Source organism: Berghia stephanieae, chromosome 3 (assembly GCF_034508935.2).
Source record: "Berghia stephanieae isolate SIO BIC M18660-M18661 chromosome 3, UCSD_Bste_1.3, whole genome shotgun sequence".
NCBI lineage: Eukaryota > Metazoa > Mollusca > Gastropoda > Nudibranchia > Aeolidiidae > Berghia > Berghia stephanieae.
In genome coordinates this window covers 23,345,747-23,366,885 of record NC_088362.1, presented here as the reverse complement: position 1 = coordinate 23,366,885, position 21,139 = coordinate 23,345,747, and the positions used below count along the sequence as shown (strand labels likewise).

The 21,139-nt window shown below is 33.7% G+C and overlaps 1 protein-coding gene across 1 annotated transcript in view; it reads right to left on the bottom strand.

The window, feature by feature from the left end:
- Positions 1 to 10,133: 10,133 nt before the first annotated feature.
- LOC144967376 (uncharacterized) overlaps positions 10,134 to 21,139 on the bottom strand; it is a 45,674-nt gene continuing 34,668 nt past the window's right edge. The window contains exons 14-19 of the mRNA XM_078904496.1: positions 20,988 to 21,104; positions 19,472 to 19,642; positions 17,876 to 18,005; positions 17,369 to 17,548; positions 14,859 to 14,955; positions 10,134 to 12,501 (exon numbers count right to left, since the gene is read on the bottom strand). Of these exons, the coding sequence (XP_078760622.1) occupies positions 12,396 to 12,501; positions 14,859 to 14,955; positions 17,369 to 17,548; positions 17,876 to 18,005; positions 19,472 to 19,642; positions 20,988 to 21,104 (801 nt within the window). The 3' untranslated portion in view covers positions 10,134 to 12,395. The remainder of the gene's footprint in view (positions 12,502 to 14,858; positions 14,956 to 17,368; positions 17,549 to 17,875; positions 18,006 to 19,471; positions 19,643 to 20,987; positions 21,105 to 21,139) is intronic.

The following is a 21,139-nucleotide window of genomic DNA, read 5'->3' as shown; positions in this document are numbered from 1 at the left end:
TATAAACATCTTCCGAAAATTACGCAATTTTGGCAAACCTTTATTTTCCTTGTATTATACAGTATTTATAATAACAAGAAATGAAGTGAGTAAATAAGTGTCAGAGGACGATAGAGAATAAAAGTTTTGCAGCGATGGGGAGTTGAACCCATGACCCGACTGTTACAGTACTTCCCCCTGGCCATGAGAAGGATACTCTACGATCAACGAAATTCACCACTCCAAAAAAAAAAAAGGAGTGGTTTGAAAAGTAGTAACTATATCGAGTGGCAATTGTGACTTCTTGAGGTCATAAGGTCAACACACAAACACCACGAAAGTCTATTGGTGAGCTAGCAGTTAAGCTATGAACTCTATTCTCACCAGAAACGTACAACATAGAGATGATTGTGACATTGAGTAAGCAGTATTTATTCATTGTCATGGTACTACACTATGAACAGTGTTCGATTTTTCTAATGATATGGGGACTGCACTGCATTACATATTTTCTCATCCCAGTTCATTTTCGATTCTTTGCACCTGGCTAAATACTTATTTGACGTTATAATTATTATTTTATAGATTTAAAAAAATAATTAGGATTCTTAAATGCTGGAAACATTTTAGGGTCAGATTTTATTTTTAAACAATCAATTAATGTATGCATCAAGCTCTCAGATGTTGAATTGTTCTAGTAGCTGAATTGCAAATATTATCGAGTCCCTTTATAACAAACATATGAAGCCATTGCTTATTTCATACTCTGGTCGAGTGGTTTTAGTGTTCTGTTGTACTTTGAAAAAAACATGTATTTAAAACTTTGTCCAGAATACACATCCTACAAATATCCATTGATTAAAATGACCTCACAAAGTATTCCCTGGGTGGGGTTCCTGACCTTTCATAGTGGGCAGGGAGGCACTAACGGTGTCTTCTATTCCTCTTTATCTTCTTTCCAACATGCTTTCTGTCTTTGTGTCTTGGGATGAAATTACTTGGCTTTGTCCTGGCCCTGGCCAGATACCTTAGCTAGGAGGGAAACAGTCAAATATATAGTTAGTTTTGGGAGATGATATTTTTTTTTTGTCTTGTAAATCATCTCTCTTATGCACTGTATTATGTTTTATTTACAATATTCCTCTTAGTGGGGACCTGTGCTTGGGTCTGGATGAGACTTTTAGGTGATCTCAAACTAAGTACACTGATAGTGTTCCCTATTTGAACTAGTTCCCCTTTGTCTTCCTTTTTCTTGGGTACCTTCTAGAACTCTTTACTATCCCATTTCCTTCCTTTTTACTGGCGCTGATATGACCTTAATGTGTTGCAAGTGCCGTAAAACCCTTAAAAACAAAACAAAGTATTCCAAGTCAGGTGGGGTAATTGACGAGATGCAACTCCTTTGCTCCATTTTTTGTAAGAATATTTTCTTTTTGATGATTTTTTTCTAAATACGACCAAATTCAGACTTCCAATATATTAGAAGAAAATTATAGAAGATCCATATAGCATTTGATCAACACCACAAATACTCTTAATCATTACAAGGCTTCTATACCCATTTTTTAGAAAGATAAAAACTATTACATTTTAAGTTGATAGAAACATTTTGTTTGTTTGTTTGTGTTTGATTTTTCATGTTTATTTCATTCAGCCAAGAGTATAACTGTAAAGTTATTATTTTTGGAGATTATATTTTTTCAGAGTAAATCATCTCTGTGTTGCAAGTGCCGTAAAACCCTTAAAAACAAAAAACAAAACTTTGTCATGCAATATGAAAAGCATTAGCCCATCTCGTGAATCTTTTCATTTCATATTCACTCACACAAAGCTGTGTTTTTCTGTTATTTTAAATCCATTTTCTTTTCTTTTCTTTTCTTTTTTTTTTACCATTCTTCTATCAGTGCCATAATGGTAGAAAGAGATTTAAAAAGTACACCATTGTTAATCTGATGCAAAACTGTTTCAAATAAAATGGATGTTTACCCATACCTTATGATGACAAATGAGTAGTAGTCAGTAGCCGGCTTCATCATCATATATTATGTGCATGGATGTCCATATAATGTGGTTGTATCCCAGAATTGATGCAAGAGGTATTAATGGCCATAATGTAAATGTCGTCAAGACTGGGAAAGTACGAATTGCTGACATATTGATTGATCATCGGGTTGGTCTGCTAGCTTGTTCTCTGGAGACAGTGATGAATTAACTGCAGGTGATTTGGGTATATTGTCATACAGCTAGTCCCGCAGTCTGCTATTGTTTTCTATGCTTGTGCTTGTGTGAGGCAAGGACTTTTCCATGCGGGTGGTTGGATGGGAGCATCACCCTTGAATCATATACCTATGATGTTCGCATGGGTGTACGATCCGATAGTGATGTCGTTTCTTCTTCTCTTTACTAGCCTATCCTGCTTCTTTGGTTTGTGATTGTATTTTTGACAGGGGATATTTTTTTCCTGTAAATCCTCTGCCTGTTTGTTCTTGGTTATTTATAATTTAGCTTATATCTTTAGGTTATGATTTTGATTGACATTTGTACTATTTTTGTTAGATTGCTTGTTTTTTTGTTTCAGCGGTCTCTCATATAACCTCAATTGTGTTGGAAGAGACCTAAAGCAACAAACAAAAAAGGACTTTTCCATTAGGAATGTGAAGTTATCTCAACAAGAGTTGGTTTTATTTTTTTTTTTTCATAAACAACTGGTACATTTCATCCTATAGACAATAAATGGTTCTTGCTTCTTGCTCTTTGTTTATGGACATGAAGATACTTGATACTTATGTCAACCAATTAGGACTATATGTTACAGTGAATGACATAATCAGTTGGATGGTGAAAAGGTTTGAACTGAATTGTTGCCGAGTTTAGTTAGAAGGTCAATTTTTAAAAATCATAAATGAGTTCTTGTCATAAATGATTAAATCAACCCTTTTTGTACATCTTCGGGAAATATCAAAGCTCAATTTCACTTCTAAATATACAGTTAGTCAAGTTGAAAAAGTATGAAATTTGGGACAAGTTGCTGGATACCTTTCCCATTCATTTGACCATAACTTCATGAAAAATCACCCGATTTACTTCAAATAAAGATTAAAATCCTCTGGGGAGCATATTCTTTCAGAAAATGAAAAAAAAATGCAAATCCAAAATTTCCACCTTTCGACTGATTATGTCATGCACTGACCCATACATTTGGATATTAATATTATAGAAATAGTACCTAACAATTCAGTTGGTGTTTTACAGTTGTATAACTGGTTTGGGTTCCTGACCTCCCATAATGGGCAGGGAGACACTAACTGTGTCTTCTATCCCTCTATAGCTGTTTTCCAATTTGCCTTCTGTCTTTGTCTTGGAATGAGATTTACTTAGTTTTTGTTCTAGTCCTTGGCTGGGAGGGAAGCAGTCAAATGTATAGTTATTGTTTTAGGAGATGATATTTTTTTCTTTGTAAATCATCTCTCTGTTATGTATTATTATATTTGTTGTTTTGCATGTATAATGTAAGCATTTGGATGTATTCCTCTCAGTGGGATCCTGTGCTCGTGTCTGGATGAGACTTATTGGTGATCTCAAACTAAGTACATTGACAGTATGCTCTTGGAATCTGCACCTATTTGTACCATTCCCTTTTGTCTTATATCTTGAGTACTTTAATCGTAATTCTAGAACATTTTACAGTCCCATTTTCTTCCTTTTTACTGACGCTGATATGACCCAATTGAGTCGCAAGTGCAGTAAAACCCTTTAAAAACGAACAAAAACAGTTGTATAAGTCTTCATTGTGGAAATTTTGAATTTAGTACAGAAAATTGCTGTTATTTCGAAGGCATTGGTATACAGGTCATACAGAGTTGTATTGGAATTTTAATGCTAAATTGATAACAATGATCTCTTTCATGGACAGGTTGGGTAAAGTAATTCTTATTTAACATACAGTAAAATCTCGTTATACCACTGCATTTGAGAATTTGCTCAAGTTGGCAGTGTTTGCGAATGGGTATCCTTTCATTTTGGACTGAGGAGATCATTCTTACTATTCTTGACATTTGTTGAGTTTTTTACAATAAATTAGTCTTTGTATTTAAAACACTATAGGAAATTAAAATCTCTCAAACTTGGCAGAAACTCGATACCGGCAAATTGGTTGGTCTATGAACGGAACAGCTTTTTGTTTGTTTGTTTTTTTCTGTTGTTGAGAAATGTGAAATCAAAGTTGGAATGAGAATGTTATATTCACAAATACAATGGAATGATGAAGGAGGTACATGAATAATCTGATTGTGAAATGTTAATAGTAAGTTATTAAAAACTATTTGAAAGTCAGCCATAATGTATTGTTAGTTTTTATTACTGTTATTTCTTTAGATATTATTATTATTATTATTATTATTATTATTATTATTATTATTATTATTATTATTATTATTATTATTATTATTATTATTATTATCGTTTTGTTCATTGATCATTTCTACCTCGTTTCCATTGTGTTTTTTAAATCAGCTGGACACATTATCGATCAGTTTGGCACAATAATGCCTCATAGCATTAGAATGGGGTTTTAATCAAAACTGTTTAACGATATCTTCAATGTTTGGTTTTGTTTTGTTTATTTTGTGGGGGTTTTTTTTTTATAATTTTTTTCAAACTTTTTTTTTCTTTAAAAAAAAAAGTTTTAAAAGGGTAATGTAATATGTAGATATAATTTGATATGTATATATATATTGTACATATTTTATGTAGAGTTGATATTGATTTGTATCATATTTCTTATTTACTTCCATCGTCTATATATTATTTTTCTTATGTATGTTTATATAATATATAGATATATATATTGATAATTGTGTATAAATGATTTGTAACATACGAACTTACTGTGCTATGTATTTATTGTAGCGATGAAATAGAAATATTGCTTTAAGCTTAAAGGTTTTATTTCACTTATTGTTTTTGCCACGATGTTTCATTTCATTTAGGGTCAGAAGTTCTTTTACTGTGATTAACCTCTGTTCTCTGTTAATTTATTTGGCCATCTTGCTTTTTCCTGTGTGCTAATGTGACCTAAAAGCGTTTGTTACAGCTGCTATTGAATATTTATAATGCATGGTATGAATTCACATACTGAATTATCAATAAATTCGAGATCTATAAATTTATATATTTCTTTTTAGTGACTAGCCAACTTTTCAAATGTCTTCCTTCTAATTCCTTAGAAAATTTTCCTAGCATTTACTTGTTTTGTAGATCTCTGGTATATTTTGTGTTTTATATTTTTGAATATCAAAATTTGATTTCTCTGGTTTTATCTTTATACGATAATTTGCTAAAGTTGAACATTTTTCTATTTTTAAAAGTTTGGCTGCAATTGGTCTTCAATTTATATGCCACCCTTTTGTTTTCCTCAATAATTTAGATTTAGGTGCTTGTTTATATGAAAGTATCTTGGTTTCCGACTTGATAATGGTTTTAAACACACCTGTTGTGTTAATTTTTGGGGTTACAAGAAGCACTGTTAAAACCTTTCCTTGAAAAAAAAGTTTTGTATGGTTCATCTACGACTTCCAAAATACAATTAGTTTTAGTCATTTTATTTTTATGATTTAAATTTGATTTTCTTTTACTGAAAGAAATTGAAGCTGTACTTGTACCTTTTTTGTTCTATTGAAACATTTCTTTTACAATACAGGGAATAGTGTAAATAATTTTTTTTCTTCTCATTTTTATGCAATGGAAGGGAAACCTGGTACATATAATCATGTCCTGTACATTTTTCTTCATTTGTATTGTCTAGATATTTGCAGCATTGATGTGATCATTATCTTTATAAAATGCATCATAATCATTACCATAGCGCAATTTGATTTATTAGCTTTTGAATCCATTTAAAACTTCAATAGCGATTTGTTTCTGAAGCTATGTAAAAGGCAAATGAGATATAACCATGGTCTACAGATGTTCACATTGAAACAATACCAGGTCCTCATCAGCATCCATGAGGTCAAACAATTTATGAAGAATGAATATCTTCCGTTCAATTTTTATTTGTTTTCTTTAAAGAAAAAAAAAACTCCTCTTTTAAAATTTTACTACAAGTACTTGAAAGCACCTGCGAATCGAGAGCATCAAGAGGGGAAAAAAAATGTTAAACATCTTATTTAAATCCTAAAGCACAGTAGGTTTCAGAAGGCATTCAATGTATTGTAAAAAAAATTACACCCTTCCGCATGGCCATCTGCTATGCATTCCATGAAGGATTATATAGATAACCCGTCAAACAAATGTCTGATGTCAACAGGACGTTATTGTCCAAGGTATAGAGTAGGGATAATTTACATTTTTTAGAGCCGGAGGTTAAATGTAGCAAAGATTATTTGTTAAGAATAAATTATCAACCAACCAATTGAAACCAGAAACTCGTAACATTCTCTCAACTGATTTAGTTGTCCACATTGTTTTATGGATGTTATAAGCTGGGCTACTGGATAATGGCATAATGTATAAAAGGATCAAATGTATATTTTGATATCTTGATTGCCAATTATCTTCCTTACTCTGGAAGAACACGTTTTAAAACTGAAAAATGTTCCAGAAATATCGATTGATTAAAATGACCCTCGTCTTGTCAAAAACTTTTAAACCTGGTTCCTTGAAGGTTTGTAAAAAGTAATAAACAAAAATGAATATAACAGCTTCAAAAAAGAACAAAATACCAAACACAGAACGTTTAGTGTTCAAAAGCCTTCTTCTGCTGACAAGAAAAAAACAAAGACATAAATACATTACTAAATTCCACATAGACGATAGTTGTCTATCTGGAATTTAGTAATGTATTTGTGTCTTTATTGTTTTTTTTGTTGTTGACTGAAGAAGGCTTTTGAACACTAAACGTTCCGTGTTTGGTATTTTGTTCTTTTTTTAATCTGTTATATTCATTTTTGTTTATTACTTTTTACAGTCCACCGCTTCTAGCAGCCTAGTATCACTTTTCCTTGAAGGTTTGAGAGTTTTTGAGATGATGAGGGTCATTTTAATGAAGGATATTCGATGGACGAGTTTTTGGCCAAATTGGAATAAAAAAGCCTGTCTTTTCCAGAGTATGGCAGTAATGGCATAATATATTTACTATTATTGATCAAGTTATTTTATTGTTTGTAACTATTAGCGATTCACAGATGGTTAAGTAATCGTGGGGTTATGTATGGCTACATTTAAATTTGTACAATAATATAATATAAAAGTATCTATATCGCTTTGTAAATTATGTATACAAGAATGAATGAATTGAATATAATATTACCTTGTTTTATTTTGAATTATCAATGGTGTTATTGAGATTATAGTGTCGTTACTAGACCTTTACTTTTATATATATAATATTCTTGATCTTCTCGGTTGCATAATAATGATGATGATGATAATACCGCTGAGAAAGGATGACCTACCGAGCAGGTTTTGACACTTTACTCAGCATCATTTGAATGTTATTTTATAATAATGTTTATTTCGTCAGTGAAAAAGATGAATGAACCACATTATATAAAACAGTCTGTTAGTGATTTTATTTACTCGTTGACTGTGTTTGGTTTATAAAGTGATAAGCATAGTGTGAGGTCTTTTGACTTCCCCTGGGTGGTGGGTGGATGGTCTCTCTCACTGTCCCACTGTATCTTTTTTTAGTTTTTTAGGTTGTTTTTTTCTTTGTCCTTGTCTTGGAATAAGATTACTTGGTCTTGTCCTGGCCCTTGCTGGATTCTTTGCTGAAAGGGAAACAGTCAAATATATAGTATTCGTTTTGGAAGTTGGTATTTATTTTTCTCCCTTGTAAATAATCTCTACACTGGGTAGTTTTAGTTTTTGTTTTGAATATGATATTTTGTAAGCATTATAGTGATTTCCTCTTAGTGGTACCCTGTGCTTATGTGTGAATGAGGCAAATAGGTGATCTCAAATCAAACATTGATAGTTTGCCCTTGGAATTTACTTATATTCCCTATTTGAAACGTCCCAGTTATATCACTTTTTCATGGGTGTTTTTAATTGTAAATCTCATCTTCTTTCTTTTTTTCTGGTGCTGGAATGACCTAAGGGTGTTTCAAGTGCTGAAACACATCGATTTACGAGGTTACAGGGAGAAAACCCCTTTAGAATCTGAGAATGTATGCAACCAGGGCAGGTGGTACCATATTCATCCACCTTTGTTGTCTCTTCTATATCCCTTGTGCTGGGTGGGGTTCTGATCTCCCATAGTGGCCAGGGAAGTACTTAAACTTACTGTGTCATCTATCCCCCTCTATCTTTTTCCCAACTTGCTGTGTTTTTGTCTTGGAATGAGATTGCTTGGTTTTGTCTTGGCTTGGCTGGATACCCAAGTTGGGATGGAAGCAGTCATATGTATAGAGTTTTAGGAGATGATATATATGATATATATGTAAATCATCTCTCTGTTATGAACTGTATTATTTTTTGTTTACATATTACATGTGATTTGTAAACATTTGAGTGCGTTTCTCCTAGTGGGGACCTGTACTTGTGTCTGGATGAGTCGTGGGAAGGGATGTCACTGTGTCAATGAGATTACTTAGTTTTGTCTTTTTCCTTATCGAAGTCCTTGGCTGGGAGGAAAACCGTCCAATGTATAGTTAAAGTTTTAAACTATTTTCCCCTTATAAATTATCCCTCTGTTATGAATTGTTATAGTTGTTGTTTTGAATGTATAATGTAAGCATTTGAGTGTGTTCCTATGAGTGGGATCCCGTGCTTGTGTCTGGATGAGACTTTTAGGTGATCTCAAACTATGCACAATGATAGCATGCTCTTGGAATCTAAATCTGTTCCCTATTTGTACCATTCTCCTTTGTCTTACTTTTCTTGTGTGCTTTTAATTTGAAATCTAGAATTTTTGTTTTTACTATCCCATTTTCTTCCTTTTTATCGGCGCTGAAATGACCTAAATATGTCGCAAGCGCTGTAAAACCAACAAAATGAAAAACAAACAGCAAGCAAACTAATCATTCCCATGTATTAAATGCACTTCTTTTATTTCATAACATACTTTACAATGGGGGAATAAACCAAAGCTGATTAATGCGTAAACTTTTCATTAACATAATGCTGATATTTTCATTGACATATTAATTATATATATATATATATATATATATATATATATATATATATATATATATATTTTTTTTTTTTTTTTTTGTTTGTTTGTTGCTTTAGGTCTCTTCCAACACAATTGAGGTTATATGAGAGACCGCTGAAACAAAAAAACAAGCAATCCAACAAAAATAGTACAAATGTCAATCAAAATCATAACCTAAAGATATCATAAGCTAAATTATAAATAACCAAGAACAAACAGGCAGAGGATTTACAGGAAAAAAAATATCCCCTGTCAAAAATACAATCACAAACCAAAGAAGCAGGATAGGCTAGTAAAGAGAAGAAGAAACGACATCACTATCGGATCGTACACCCATGCGAACATCATAGGTATATGATTCAAGGGTGACGCTCCCATCCAACCACCCGCATATATATATATATATATATATATATATATAATATATATATATATATATATATATATATATAATATATATATATATATATATATATATATATATATATATAATATATATATATTCACACTCACACAGTTACTCCTCTAAATCTGGAAGATGAGTTACAAGAGGCACTGTGATTCATTGTGCCAAACACTGCAACACTACAAATAACAATGAGAAACGTTCACGTTTTTGGAGCGCCGATTTAATAACACTTTTGATACACAAATACAGACACATACAATCAACATCAAACACACACACACACACACACACACACACACTCGCAAGACCAACAAAATATTGCCTACTACTAATACGTAAAATTTTGAATATATAAGTGAGGAATGGGGTTATGTTTTTCACCACGCTGTTTGGATTAACAAAGAGGCCAGTGAAATTTAAGTCAACATGAGGCAGTGAGAGAACCCCAAAAATTATATTTTCGTGTAGCTCATAAAACAAACCATCATATCTGTAAATATCCAAATGCCGACGTATGCTTAGTGGTAGGTCTGATGACCGAACCAATTTTAGGTTGATTTTAAAAAATTGTTATGGACAATATTTTTCGTTGGGTTTAGAGTATTTCCATTACAAAGGTTAGCCCATAACAATTTGGGTAATCAGGCCTGCATATAAGTACACATCACCAAATATCTATTTTTGTAATTGATTTCCACTCGAAAAAAACAAAACACTAAAACTGGAAAAAAAAATGAATGGTAACTGAGTCATAACATTCCTAAACTCGTATAAAAACTTGCCCATAATATTTAGACAAACCACGAGCTGGCTTTAACACAGGCTTGATAGGCCTATGACCCAGTCCAGACGGATATGACATTTGTCCTCTAATTGTCATGGATGTAAACAATAAACAAATATAGCATTGTCGTGACTGGAAAGTTTTTGCTATAATAATAATATCAAATTTTGAAAGCCAATAAGAACTTTACAAAATATTATATTTATTTGGTTATTTATCAAACAAAACCGTCTTTTCTCTCCTATTTCAATGAGGACACAATTTTGCTATGGAACCACAGATTCTTTTTTCATATATCGACTCATCATCACTCATAAAATAACAATAATAGTAAATGCAAATATCTATTAATTCAACTCAATTCCCACACAAAACAAAACACTCGGAATAAAGGGGGTAATTGGATCACAACATTCCGGGGAAAAAAACCAACAAAAAAACGTATAAATCATTTGCCACTTGTTAACTGAAAGTATTCAAGTATATCCTTAAGTACTTTTTATTTAACAACCAAGGGGCCGTAACACTGGCCTAATACTAATAGACAAATGGACATATCCAGCTGGATATGACTTTTGAACTCGTAATTGTTATGAATGAAAACAACCAACACCCTTGAATATGACTGTGTCCTGAACGTTTGCAAGACATTAAATTGTTGAAAATAACCAACCAAAAAAAAAACAACAACAAAAAAACAAATAAAAAGGTTTTGTTTATAGATACTCAATGCCACCATAATTCAAATGTCATAATTTCTGTCTGTAGCAAGTATTGAACAAAGATAAGTATATCTAACAGCTCTTTAAAAAAAAAAAAAATAAAAAAATAAACAAAGTAAAAAAAAAAAAAAAAAAAAATCCATTATACACTTTAAAAACATTTTGGACACAATACACTCATGCCTCCCTCAGCCAACAACAATTATACAATTAAAGTGGTAATAAATCACATATTATTATAAGAGTTCACGGTATCTCAGTTGATAGAGAACTCGCTTCACACACAAAGTGACAGAGATCGATTCCGGGTGTAGTCAAGATTTTTCCAGTGATTGGGTAGTTAGGTCTGTTAGATCTGATGGAAAGTACTTTGCATAAATCCAGTTGGACGTGATTAAAGATCTCTGCACGTCTAGTGGTGATAAGCGATGGTGAAAAGTTTTTTTCTCCCATCTATATTTGAATTTTAGGTGAAGCATTACCATAATTTTAACTGTTTTTGTTGTTGAAAGACGATTTTAAACTTGATCTTTAATAATACTTGAGCTTTTATATAGCGCAATATCCACTAAACGTGCTTAAAGCGCTTACAAGGTGTAGGGTCCCTGACCAACAGCAACACATAACATGTATAACGGGGCATGATCAGTTAGGTGATATTGCAATTTTTTTCCCGACAGAAACAATGCTATTAATGGCCAGGTACTTATTTTACACCTGAGTACGGTGAGAGTGCAGAGTGTGAGTAAAGAGCCCTTTTCAAGGACTCAACTATGCGCCGAACGAGGCTCGAACCCAGGACCTTCCGATCCAAAAGCGAGTGTCATACCACTAGACCACATAGCTGCACGATTTTGAGCCCAAAACATCCCATATTAAGTTTTTTTGTTGTTTTTAAAAAAATTGAAGCTGTTATATAAATTTTTTACTCAATACTTTTACACTTTACAGCTTCTAGCAGTTCAGTGTTCAATTTCCAATTGAAAAGCTTTAACTCACTCAACCCTAACGTCGACTATATCCGTGGTTTACCCGGGGGTTACTTTTACCCCATGCCTATAATTTATTACATTTTTCTGAGACAAATTATAGGTCTAGTATCAAAGCTAATGTTTTTTAAAGTTTTTACACATTAATGGTATGTAGTTGAATGGAACTATCTAGGCACATGCTCATTTTTCTTACATTTTTTCCAATTTTGAAAAGTAAGAAAAATCTCTAGGATTGAGTGAGTTAAACATTATAAGAATATTGCGAATGTGTTGCAATTATTTGTTAAACACGATGCGGTGGGGGTGGGTAAGGATGGGGGGGGGGGGGGCACTGTGTGTATTGATTGACTCCTCATGGTTGGACTCGGACGTCGGCGTTGGAATGGTCAACTATGAGAGGATGTCCATTGGCACATCGGAAGAAATTGACTAGAAGGGCTGACCACCCTGTCTGGTGACTGGAATGAAGAAATAAACAATCCACATATAATAATGATAATAATAATAGTAATAATAAAAATAATAATAATAGTAATAATAATAATAATAATAATAATAATATAATAATAATAATAATAATATAATAATAATAATAATAATAATAATATAATAGTAATAATAATAATAATAATAGTAATAGTAGTAGTAATAATAATAATAATAATAATAATAATAATAAAGTTTATTTGTATGGCGCCCAATCCCGTTGACAAAACAGCTCTTGGCGCACAAAATTGTAAAACATCTGTATAAACATTTTTGTACACGCACCCATTTATACAAGCGCGCACACACACATGCCCTCACAATGAAACACATACATGCACAAAAACGTGGGTATGCATACAGAAAAGAAAAATATCTGTTAACAAGAATTATTGAATAACAATCATATGACATTTAACAATAATGGCAGATGAAGGGAGATTATATTATGTCATGAGAATTCTGATGTAACAAATGTATATCTTACAAAAAATAGGATGTTTTATTTAATCTAGTGAGATTCTCATAAGATGAGATAAATCATCAGAAGTCATTAAAGATTTGTGCGGCTATGTGGTCTTGTGATATGAAACTCGCTTTCGTTATCGGAAGGTTCCGAGTTCGACCTTCACTCGGCGCATAGTTGAGTCCTAGGAAAAGGCTCTTTACTCACATTCTCGCGCCATACTCAGGTGTAAAAATGAGTACCTAGCCGTTAACAGTGTTGTCTCTGTCCAATAAAAATTAATATCGCCTAACAAGCGTCATGTCCGGTCTACATGTTAAATGTTGCTGTTGGCCAGGAACCCCTTGTAAAGTGCTTTGAGCATGTTTAGTTACTGATTTCGACCCTCGCTCGGAGCATAGTTGAGTCCTTGAAAAAGGCTTTTTACTCACATTCTCGCACCATACTCAGCTGTAAAAATGAGTACCTGGCCGTTAATAGTGTTGTCTTTGTCCCCCCCCCCCCCCAAAAAAAAAAAGTTTTAATATCGCCTGACAATCGTCATGTCCCATCTACATGTTAAATGTTTTTGTTGACCAGGGACCCCTTGCAAAGCGCTTTGAGCACGTTTAGTGGATATTGCTCTATATAAAAGCTCAATTTGAAAGACACTATAACTAAATGGATTTTTATATTGATTTAATAAAAGTTTGGTTTTCCTAGAACTAGAAGACACGAAGCAAGATACTTTAAAAAAATCCTTATTATATCTTTACTCTCACTCTCACCTCATACCAACATGTACTTCTTTTCAGATCTGATCTGTATTGTTACGGGTTCATTTTTTGTAAAGGGAATACTCCAAAACTAACGCAAAATAATGTCCATTAACCAAAGTGAAATCAAGTCCATAATTATGTTCGGTTAGCAGACCTGTAAATATGAGCACGTCGCCTGGAACTAATACGAGCTAAAATGTTCCTGAATTGTTCTGACAACCTTTTGAACTTGATCTTAAATACTATTGTATCAAAAGAAAAAAACAAACCCCCACAAAAACCCCAAACAACAGCGAAAAAAACCCCCATCAAAAGACAAAAAAACACCCCGCAAGAAAAAAACAAACAACCCCCCCCCCCCCCCCCCCCCCCAAAGAAAAAAAAAAATCGATATTGTGTTGGACGGAATCGAGTATTGCTCATAAGCAATCAAATCAAATAACCAAATGTCAATGATTGTCAACCTTCCCATCCCCTCTATTTTATACTTGACCACTGCCAAGAACAACTATATTCAAGAGTTATAGAAGGAACGAAGATGACTTCATTCAGCTCTTTGTTATTATTTTTAGACAACCTAATGGGTGATTAAGTCTCACTAAATGATAATCAACCAAACTATAAAAGTTAAAGGGTTACAAATAGTTTTGTGTTTTGGTATGTTTAATCTGGCTGGCGGATGTTGTGCGTAGTTTACCTAAATGTATATCATCAATGGATGCACAATATGTTCAGCTTATTACACGTATCACGAAAATATCACATGAACGCTTAATCATAGTTGGGTTATTTGTGTTGTAAACACAACAAGTTTGTCAGCACATTGTTTACACCAAAGTGAACCAAAGTGGCTATGTTTAGCCGTTCATATGTTCGTGGAACGCAATAGATAGTATGCGCTTGGCTAAGAAGCTCACAAAATTGTCATCCGGGAGTATAACGGACCAACACACAAAGTTATGTGTAACCTTGAACGTTTGTAGTATACAGTTTAGTGAGAATTACTCATAAATGCCGATGGCAAAAAGCAATAACAAAGACCTGAGTGACGTCATCTTCATACTATCTATACATTGTCCATTGTGTACAATTTGAATTCCATTACCTCGCTCCACATCCTGTTCCCGTATCACCGTTGAAGTATTCGTAGAAAAGAACCAGGTCTTTCCAATTGGGGTCTGTTGCATAACGATGGTCCCCACCTAAAATGAAATAATGAACACATCAAATACGTTTATCACCGATTCTGTCCTTAGTTGTGTCCAACTTTCAAAGTAAACAAATAAATAAATACCTACCTTTATACAACACCTAACTCTATGATGAGGGTTGGGGGGGGGGGGGGGGGGGGGGGGAACAAAGCCACTGGCGGTCGGTCAATAGAGCGAAGTTGTTTTGTGCCGCCCTATATTTTCCGTAGATTAGCATGTCAACCAAACAAAAAACTTCAATTTTACAATTTTGATAAAATTAAAAATTTAGCACATACTGCTTTTTGTTTTGAATTTAATATTTGATGACTCGTGCGTCGCTCCGCGAAGGTAGCGTCAAATCGGCACGTTTCATCTTTCCCCCGTTGCCTGCGCGGGGTGACAATGAGCGGAGGGTGTGGTGTGGTGGGGAAGTTTTTTTTGTTTATATGAGCCAGTCTTCGTTTGGCCGTCCTGTCCTTATCCTATACTCCGTTGTACCTTGAAGAAAGTTAGTTACTACTCCCCAATCTCCCTCCACCCTCCCTCCCCAACTAACTATTGTCTTTCACTGCTAAAATAATTAGGCCAAGACGGCCAATCTAGCGATGCACGCCCTGAGGTCCTACTTGGGATAAATTAAAACCATATCAGTTTTATCACTGAAAGAAGAGGCTTTGCTTCACTTAGATATACGGATGAAGAGAATGGCAATAAATATATATTTTATCATTGTTTGGTTTGCTTAAATATATATTAAATATAAAAAAGAACAGTAAACAAAGTATGCACCGAGAAGAGCCCCATGGTACTATAAATAAAAATCCCTGACCCCACGGAGTCCTTCATCCCCGCACATTCCCAACGATCCCTACTCAACTTGTATTGTGTGCATTGTCTAATAATAGTATAATTATAAAGATGTCGCTGATTGTGTGTGAAGTTAACAAGTGCTTTGCGTTTGGAATTAAATGTGGATTTTTAAATTCTATTATTCTAAAGTTGTCTGTCATACCGTTAGTCGATAGTATTCAGAGAAAAGTATTATCGCTATTGTCATTGTTTATGAGACCTACCTGTTTTTATCTTGAATCATTTTATTTTAAAAAGTTATTTCTGTAATTTGTAACCAATCATGAATCATGTTGATTTTTTAATTGATAATCAATTCCGACACTTATCCCCCCAAGATAAAATAGTGGTGAAAGATTTAGGTCCACACAAACCAGTGAATTTTAACTTAGTTTCTAACACTCCGAGGAGACAGCGCCGATTGAATAATGATTATTTTTAAAATGTTGAATGGCTTACTGCCAGTGAAAGCCGTAAAACGCTTCATTGTTTTTATTGCTTGATTTTTGGTGATGTATGCTATAACGGACAACAGGAGGATTCAGTGATATTGCGCACATCTCTCAGGCACTGAAGAAACATTCTGAATCAAATAGCCATGTCACAGATGCTGTTAAATATAAACTTTTCAACGTTGTAGATATAAGAAATCAGTTGGAAACAGGACATGCTGCGTCTGTGAGTCGTTATAATGAACAGGTGAAAGTTACCAGACAAGTTTTGTCCAAGATAATTGATGCTCTTTTGTGAGTACGTCTCGTTAATATTCTAACACACACACACACACACACACACACATACACGCACACACAAATACACGCACATATATGCAAACAATTGCAATACCGCCCTCCACACACACACACACACATACACACATACACACACACACACACATACAAAGTAGGTCAAATTAAGTTAAATTAACTAGACCAATAAAATTTGATTCTGTATTTCGGATTTGTGCCGCCTTAAATACAATGTGACCAACCACCCCTGAACAAAGCGTAGCCCAGGATAGAATGTAAAGCAAAAGCAAAAAGCTTTTTATTGTCTTATTGTTTCATACAATTTACTCTTCATAATAAATTGTATTGTAATAGTACTTCACAAGGGTTACAATAACTCAGTTGGTAAAGCACTTGCTTTACACACAAAGGAGCCGAGATCGATCCTGGACGAGGTCGATATTTTTTCTTTCCCTTTCTCCCCACCCCTTGTCCATCCAGCAGTGATTGGGTAACTGGGTCTGTTAGATCTGGTGGAGAGTAATTTGCGATATACAATCGTCCTATCCAAAGAGTAGCAAGCAATTGCTATTTCCAAGGGGCCGATGGCTCTGAATGACTACAACAACTACAGAACTAAGGAGAAACTTAGGTTCCATGAGCCTAATGGCTCTGAAGGACTACAGAAGAAGAAGAAGAAGAAGAAGAAGAACAAGAAGAAGAAGAAGAAGAAGAAGAAGAAGAAGAAGAAGAAGAAGAAGAAGAAGAAGAAGAAGAAGAAGAAGAAGAAGAAGAAGAAGAAGAAGGAGAAGAAGAAGAAGAAGAAGAAGAAGAATATTTCTCACCATGGCAAGGTCTGTGTCCATCAGGTCCAGGCATGACCAGCTTTGCCAGACGTCCAGAGAGTTCCTTGGCCACATCACCAAGACGCATCCAGTTTCCTGACCTAGTGGGACACTCCACCTTCAGTGATTCCCCAAAGAAGCTGTCGTAGCGCTCTAGGTTTTCAATCACCATGTAATTCACTGCGAATAGGATTAGGATTAATGTGGAGGATTGTTTGAATTTCCTTGAAGGAATATCAAAACTTATCATTTTGATTATAATGAAGAAAATCATGATGATGATAAAGGTGGTGTTGGTGGTGGTGGGGAAGTTTTAATGATAATGAAGATGATGATGATTGCGAAGAAGAAGAAGAAGAAGAAGAAGAAGAAGAAGAAGAAGAAGAAGAAGAAGCAAGAAGACGAAGAAGAAGACGAGGGAGGGGTGGAGGAGGAGACGATGGTCCATTTTAATGATAATCAATGATGGCGATGACCACGACGACGATGGTGATGATGATAACATACTTGGCAGCCATATTGGCCCTCGCCAGTTGCTGTTCCCACCAAACATGGTAGAGTGTGATTCCCCTGGTTCGTACCTCACGTGGTACGTCTGACCATTGGCATCAAACTGGAACGGGTGTTTCTCGTGGAACTGAAATAATATAGTAGGAAAATTAAGGAAAAGAGATAGAATAATGTAGAAATAAAAACCAGAGGTACATACATGTATATAATATGTTCATTGTGTTGGATGAGGAGATTATGGGTCTGTCGTTGTTCTAAGGGCAATATCTCTCTCAGAAATAAACATTTGGATAAATCCAATGGCTGACAGCCTTCAATCAAACGTGGATGAAACTTTACAAAAGGAAAACGCATTGGCATTACCGTATACAAACTAGAGTCTCTCTCTCTCTCTCTCTCTCTCTCTCTCTCTCTCTCTCTCTCTCTCTCTCTCTCTCTCTCTCTCTCTCTCTCTTCATACATATCAACGTGCAGTCCATATTTTTGTGTGTGTATGGAAGTGTATATGTGCGCGCGTTTAGGAGCAAGTGTGTTTTGGTCATTAAAAATTCTTCTCTCGTAAAATTGGTATAGCTGGTGTCAGATGAATTAAATGGGCTAAACAAAGTTTAAAGTGAAAATGATCAGAGAAAGGAAATTTAACCCTGTCATTACTAACTGTAAGGAAATCGTCACATTCGTTAGGATGCAAACGACATTTTATTTTTCAGATTTGTTTTGTACATCACCAACTTTGAAGAAAACCTTTGTCAGATCCATAAAAATCTTAATGTGTTGTAAAAGCAGTTTGTTTTTCTGAACAGAATTTGAGTTTTAAAATGCAATTTGTGTGTTGGGTCGGTATGACATTTCAGAAAAATCTTGCATAGTGTCGATGAAGAGAGTGTTAAGGGCTAGTTCTTTTTACGTTTAAGAAACCCTCGGTTAAGGCATTTATTTATTCTCATTTAAATCGTATAAGTTCAGTTTTAGCAACAGGCTCACCATGACTTCTTACAGTTTTGTGACAATCCCATACACTCGGAATACTTAAATTGAAATACGCTTAAATTTTGATATTCGAGAGGTTTAGCAGATCATATGTATTACGCACCACGCATCGCGTATCTATCACATGATCATTCTCATTATACGTAAAAATAGTGCCACTATATGATTTTTTGATTGGATGTCACAATGTAAATATTCTTCTTCTTCTTCTTCTTCTTCTTCTTCTTCTTCTTCTTCTTCTTCTTCTTCTTCTTCTTCTTCTTCTTCTTCTTCTTCTCTTCTCTTCTTCTCTTCTTCTTTTCTTCTTCTTCTTATTATTTTTTTTATTATTATTATTTATTATTATTATTATTATTATTATTATTATTATTATTATTATTATATTATTATTATTATTATTATTATTATATATTATTATTATTATTTATTATTATTATTATTATTATTATTATTATTATTATTATTATTATTATTATTATTATTATTATTATCATTTATTATTACTACGAGTAGTAGTAGTATATACGTTTTTAAATATAATTTTGTTCCAATATCACTCAACTTCAATGCCAATAAACCGATAAACTGAACTATGCATGTTACCTTGGAAAGAGAACGAATGCCGTATGGTGATAAAAACTCGTCTTCGTCCAGAATGTATTTCATGACGCTGATCAGCCTTTCCTTGGTTACCAAACTTAGCATCATTACGTCCGTCTCTTCCAATTTGATGATTTCTTTGCCATTTTCGTTACATTTCACTTTATATACGAGCTTAAATTTTCAAAGTAAAAAAAAAATATGAATAGATAAATAAATAAATAAATAAATAAATAAATAAATAAATAAATAAATAAATAAATAAATAAATAAATAAATGCATAAATACATAAACAAATATATAAATAATTTAATTAATTTTAAAATAAATCCATAGACAAGAATTTTTCCTACAATATGGTATAATAAATGTTGAAGAAATCTTTTTAAAAGCGTTATTTTAAATTATTACAATTTCAACCTACTCTTTCTGTCTATTGATGGTGTTGACACGAGTTAATGGTCCTACAGAACGATGCTTATCCGCCAACAAGATTAATAAATGACACAACATGTAATAATATACAATTCTTACACTCTGCCTTTTGGAATTCCGGACGTGTTCCTAAATGCTACACGAGCTTGCGAGTGTGCGTGTGCGTTGGGAACAAAGTTCGGATTCCAAAATTCAAGAGTGTCAAGAAATCTTTTATTCTACCCCTCAATCAATTCCGATTTCGTCATCTTTGAATAAAAAGACATAATCAAAAACATTTAAATGATACTTCTTTTTTTTTTGTTGAAAGAATCACATTTTTAATGAAATTTAACGATTTATAATCTTTCGTCACAAATTGTAAACTTGATATCATTACACATTACTATTTAGGGAGAGGAACAGAATAATGATAATGTGATAGTCAATCATTAGAAACTGTGGAACATAATAAAGGTAATGTAAAAAAGAGTGTAACAGCTTGTTAAAATAAATTTTTTTTTTTAAGTAGAAAAGAAAAGAAAAAATGCAAAACACATAACTTTTCGGGCCCATTACCCTTCTTCAGCCAACAACAAAAACAATCAAAAAGGTAATTTAAAAAAAACCCCAGTCAAACAGTGGTGCAATTACCTTTAGGACTGTTTTTGTTAGTGGCTGAGGAAGGATTTTGGACCTGAAATGTTTCGTGTTTAGTATTTTGTTCTTTTTTTAAAAAAAAAAAAAAAAAGCTGTTATAGTCAATTTGTACTTTACTTTACTTAATGATGATAATAAGGGTTTCTCGTCAAACGTTAGTCAAGTCAGGTTGTAGCTACTACAAGTTTGAACCTCGCTCGGCGCATAATTGAGTCATTGGAAACGGCTCTTTACTCACATTCTCTCACCATACTCAGGTGTAAAATGAGTACCTGGCTGTTAACAGCGGTGTCTCTGTTGGAAAAAAAAATTGTAATATCGCCTAACAGGCGCCATGTTTCGTTCTACATGTTACGTGTTGCTGTGGGCCAGGGACCCCTTGTAAAGCATTTTGAGCATGTTTAGTGGATATTGCGCTATATAAAAGCTCAAGCTCAAGTTTACCTGTGTTTTCCACTCCATCCCTTTCTTATTCTTCAAGAACCATTTCGTGCGCCGGTAAAATTCTGGATGCTTCTTGGCTTCTCTCTCTGACAACATCAGTGTGGAAAATAATGGAACCTATGAAAATAAATAATAAATAAAATTAGAATGAA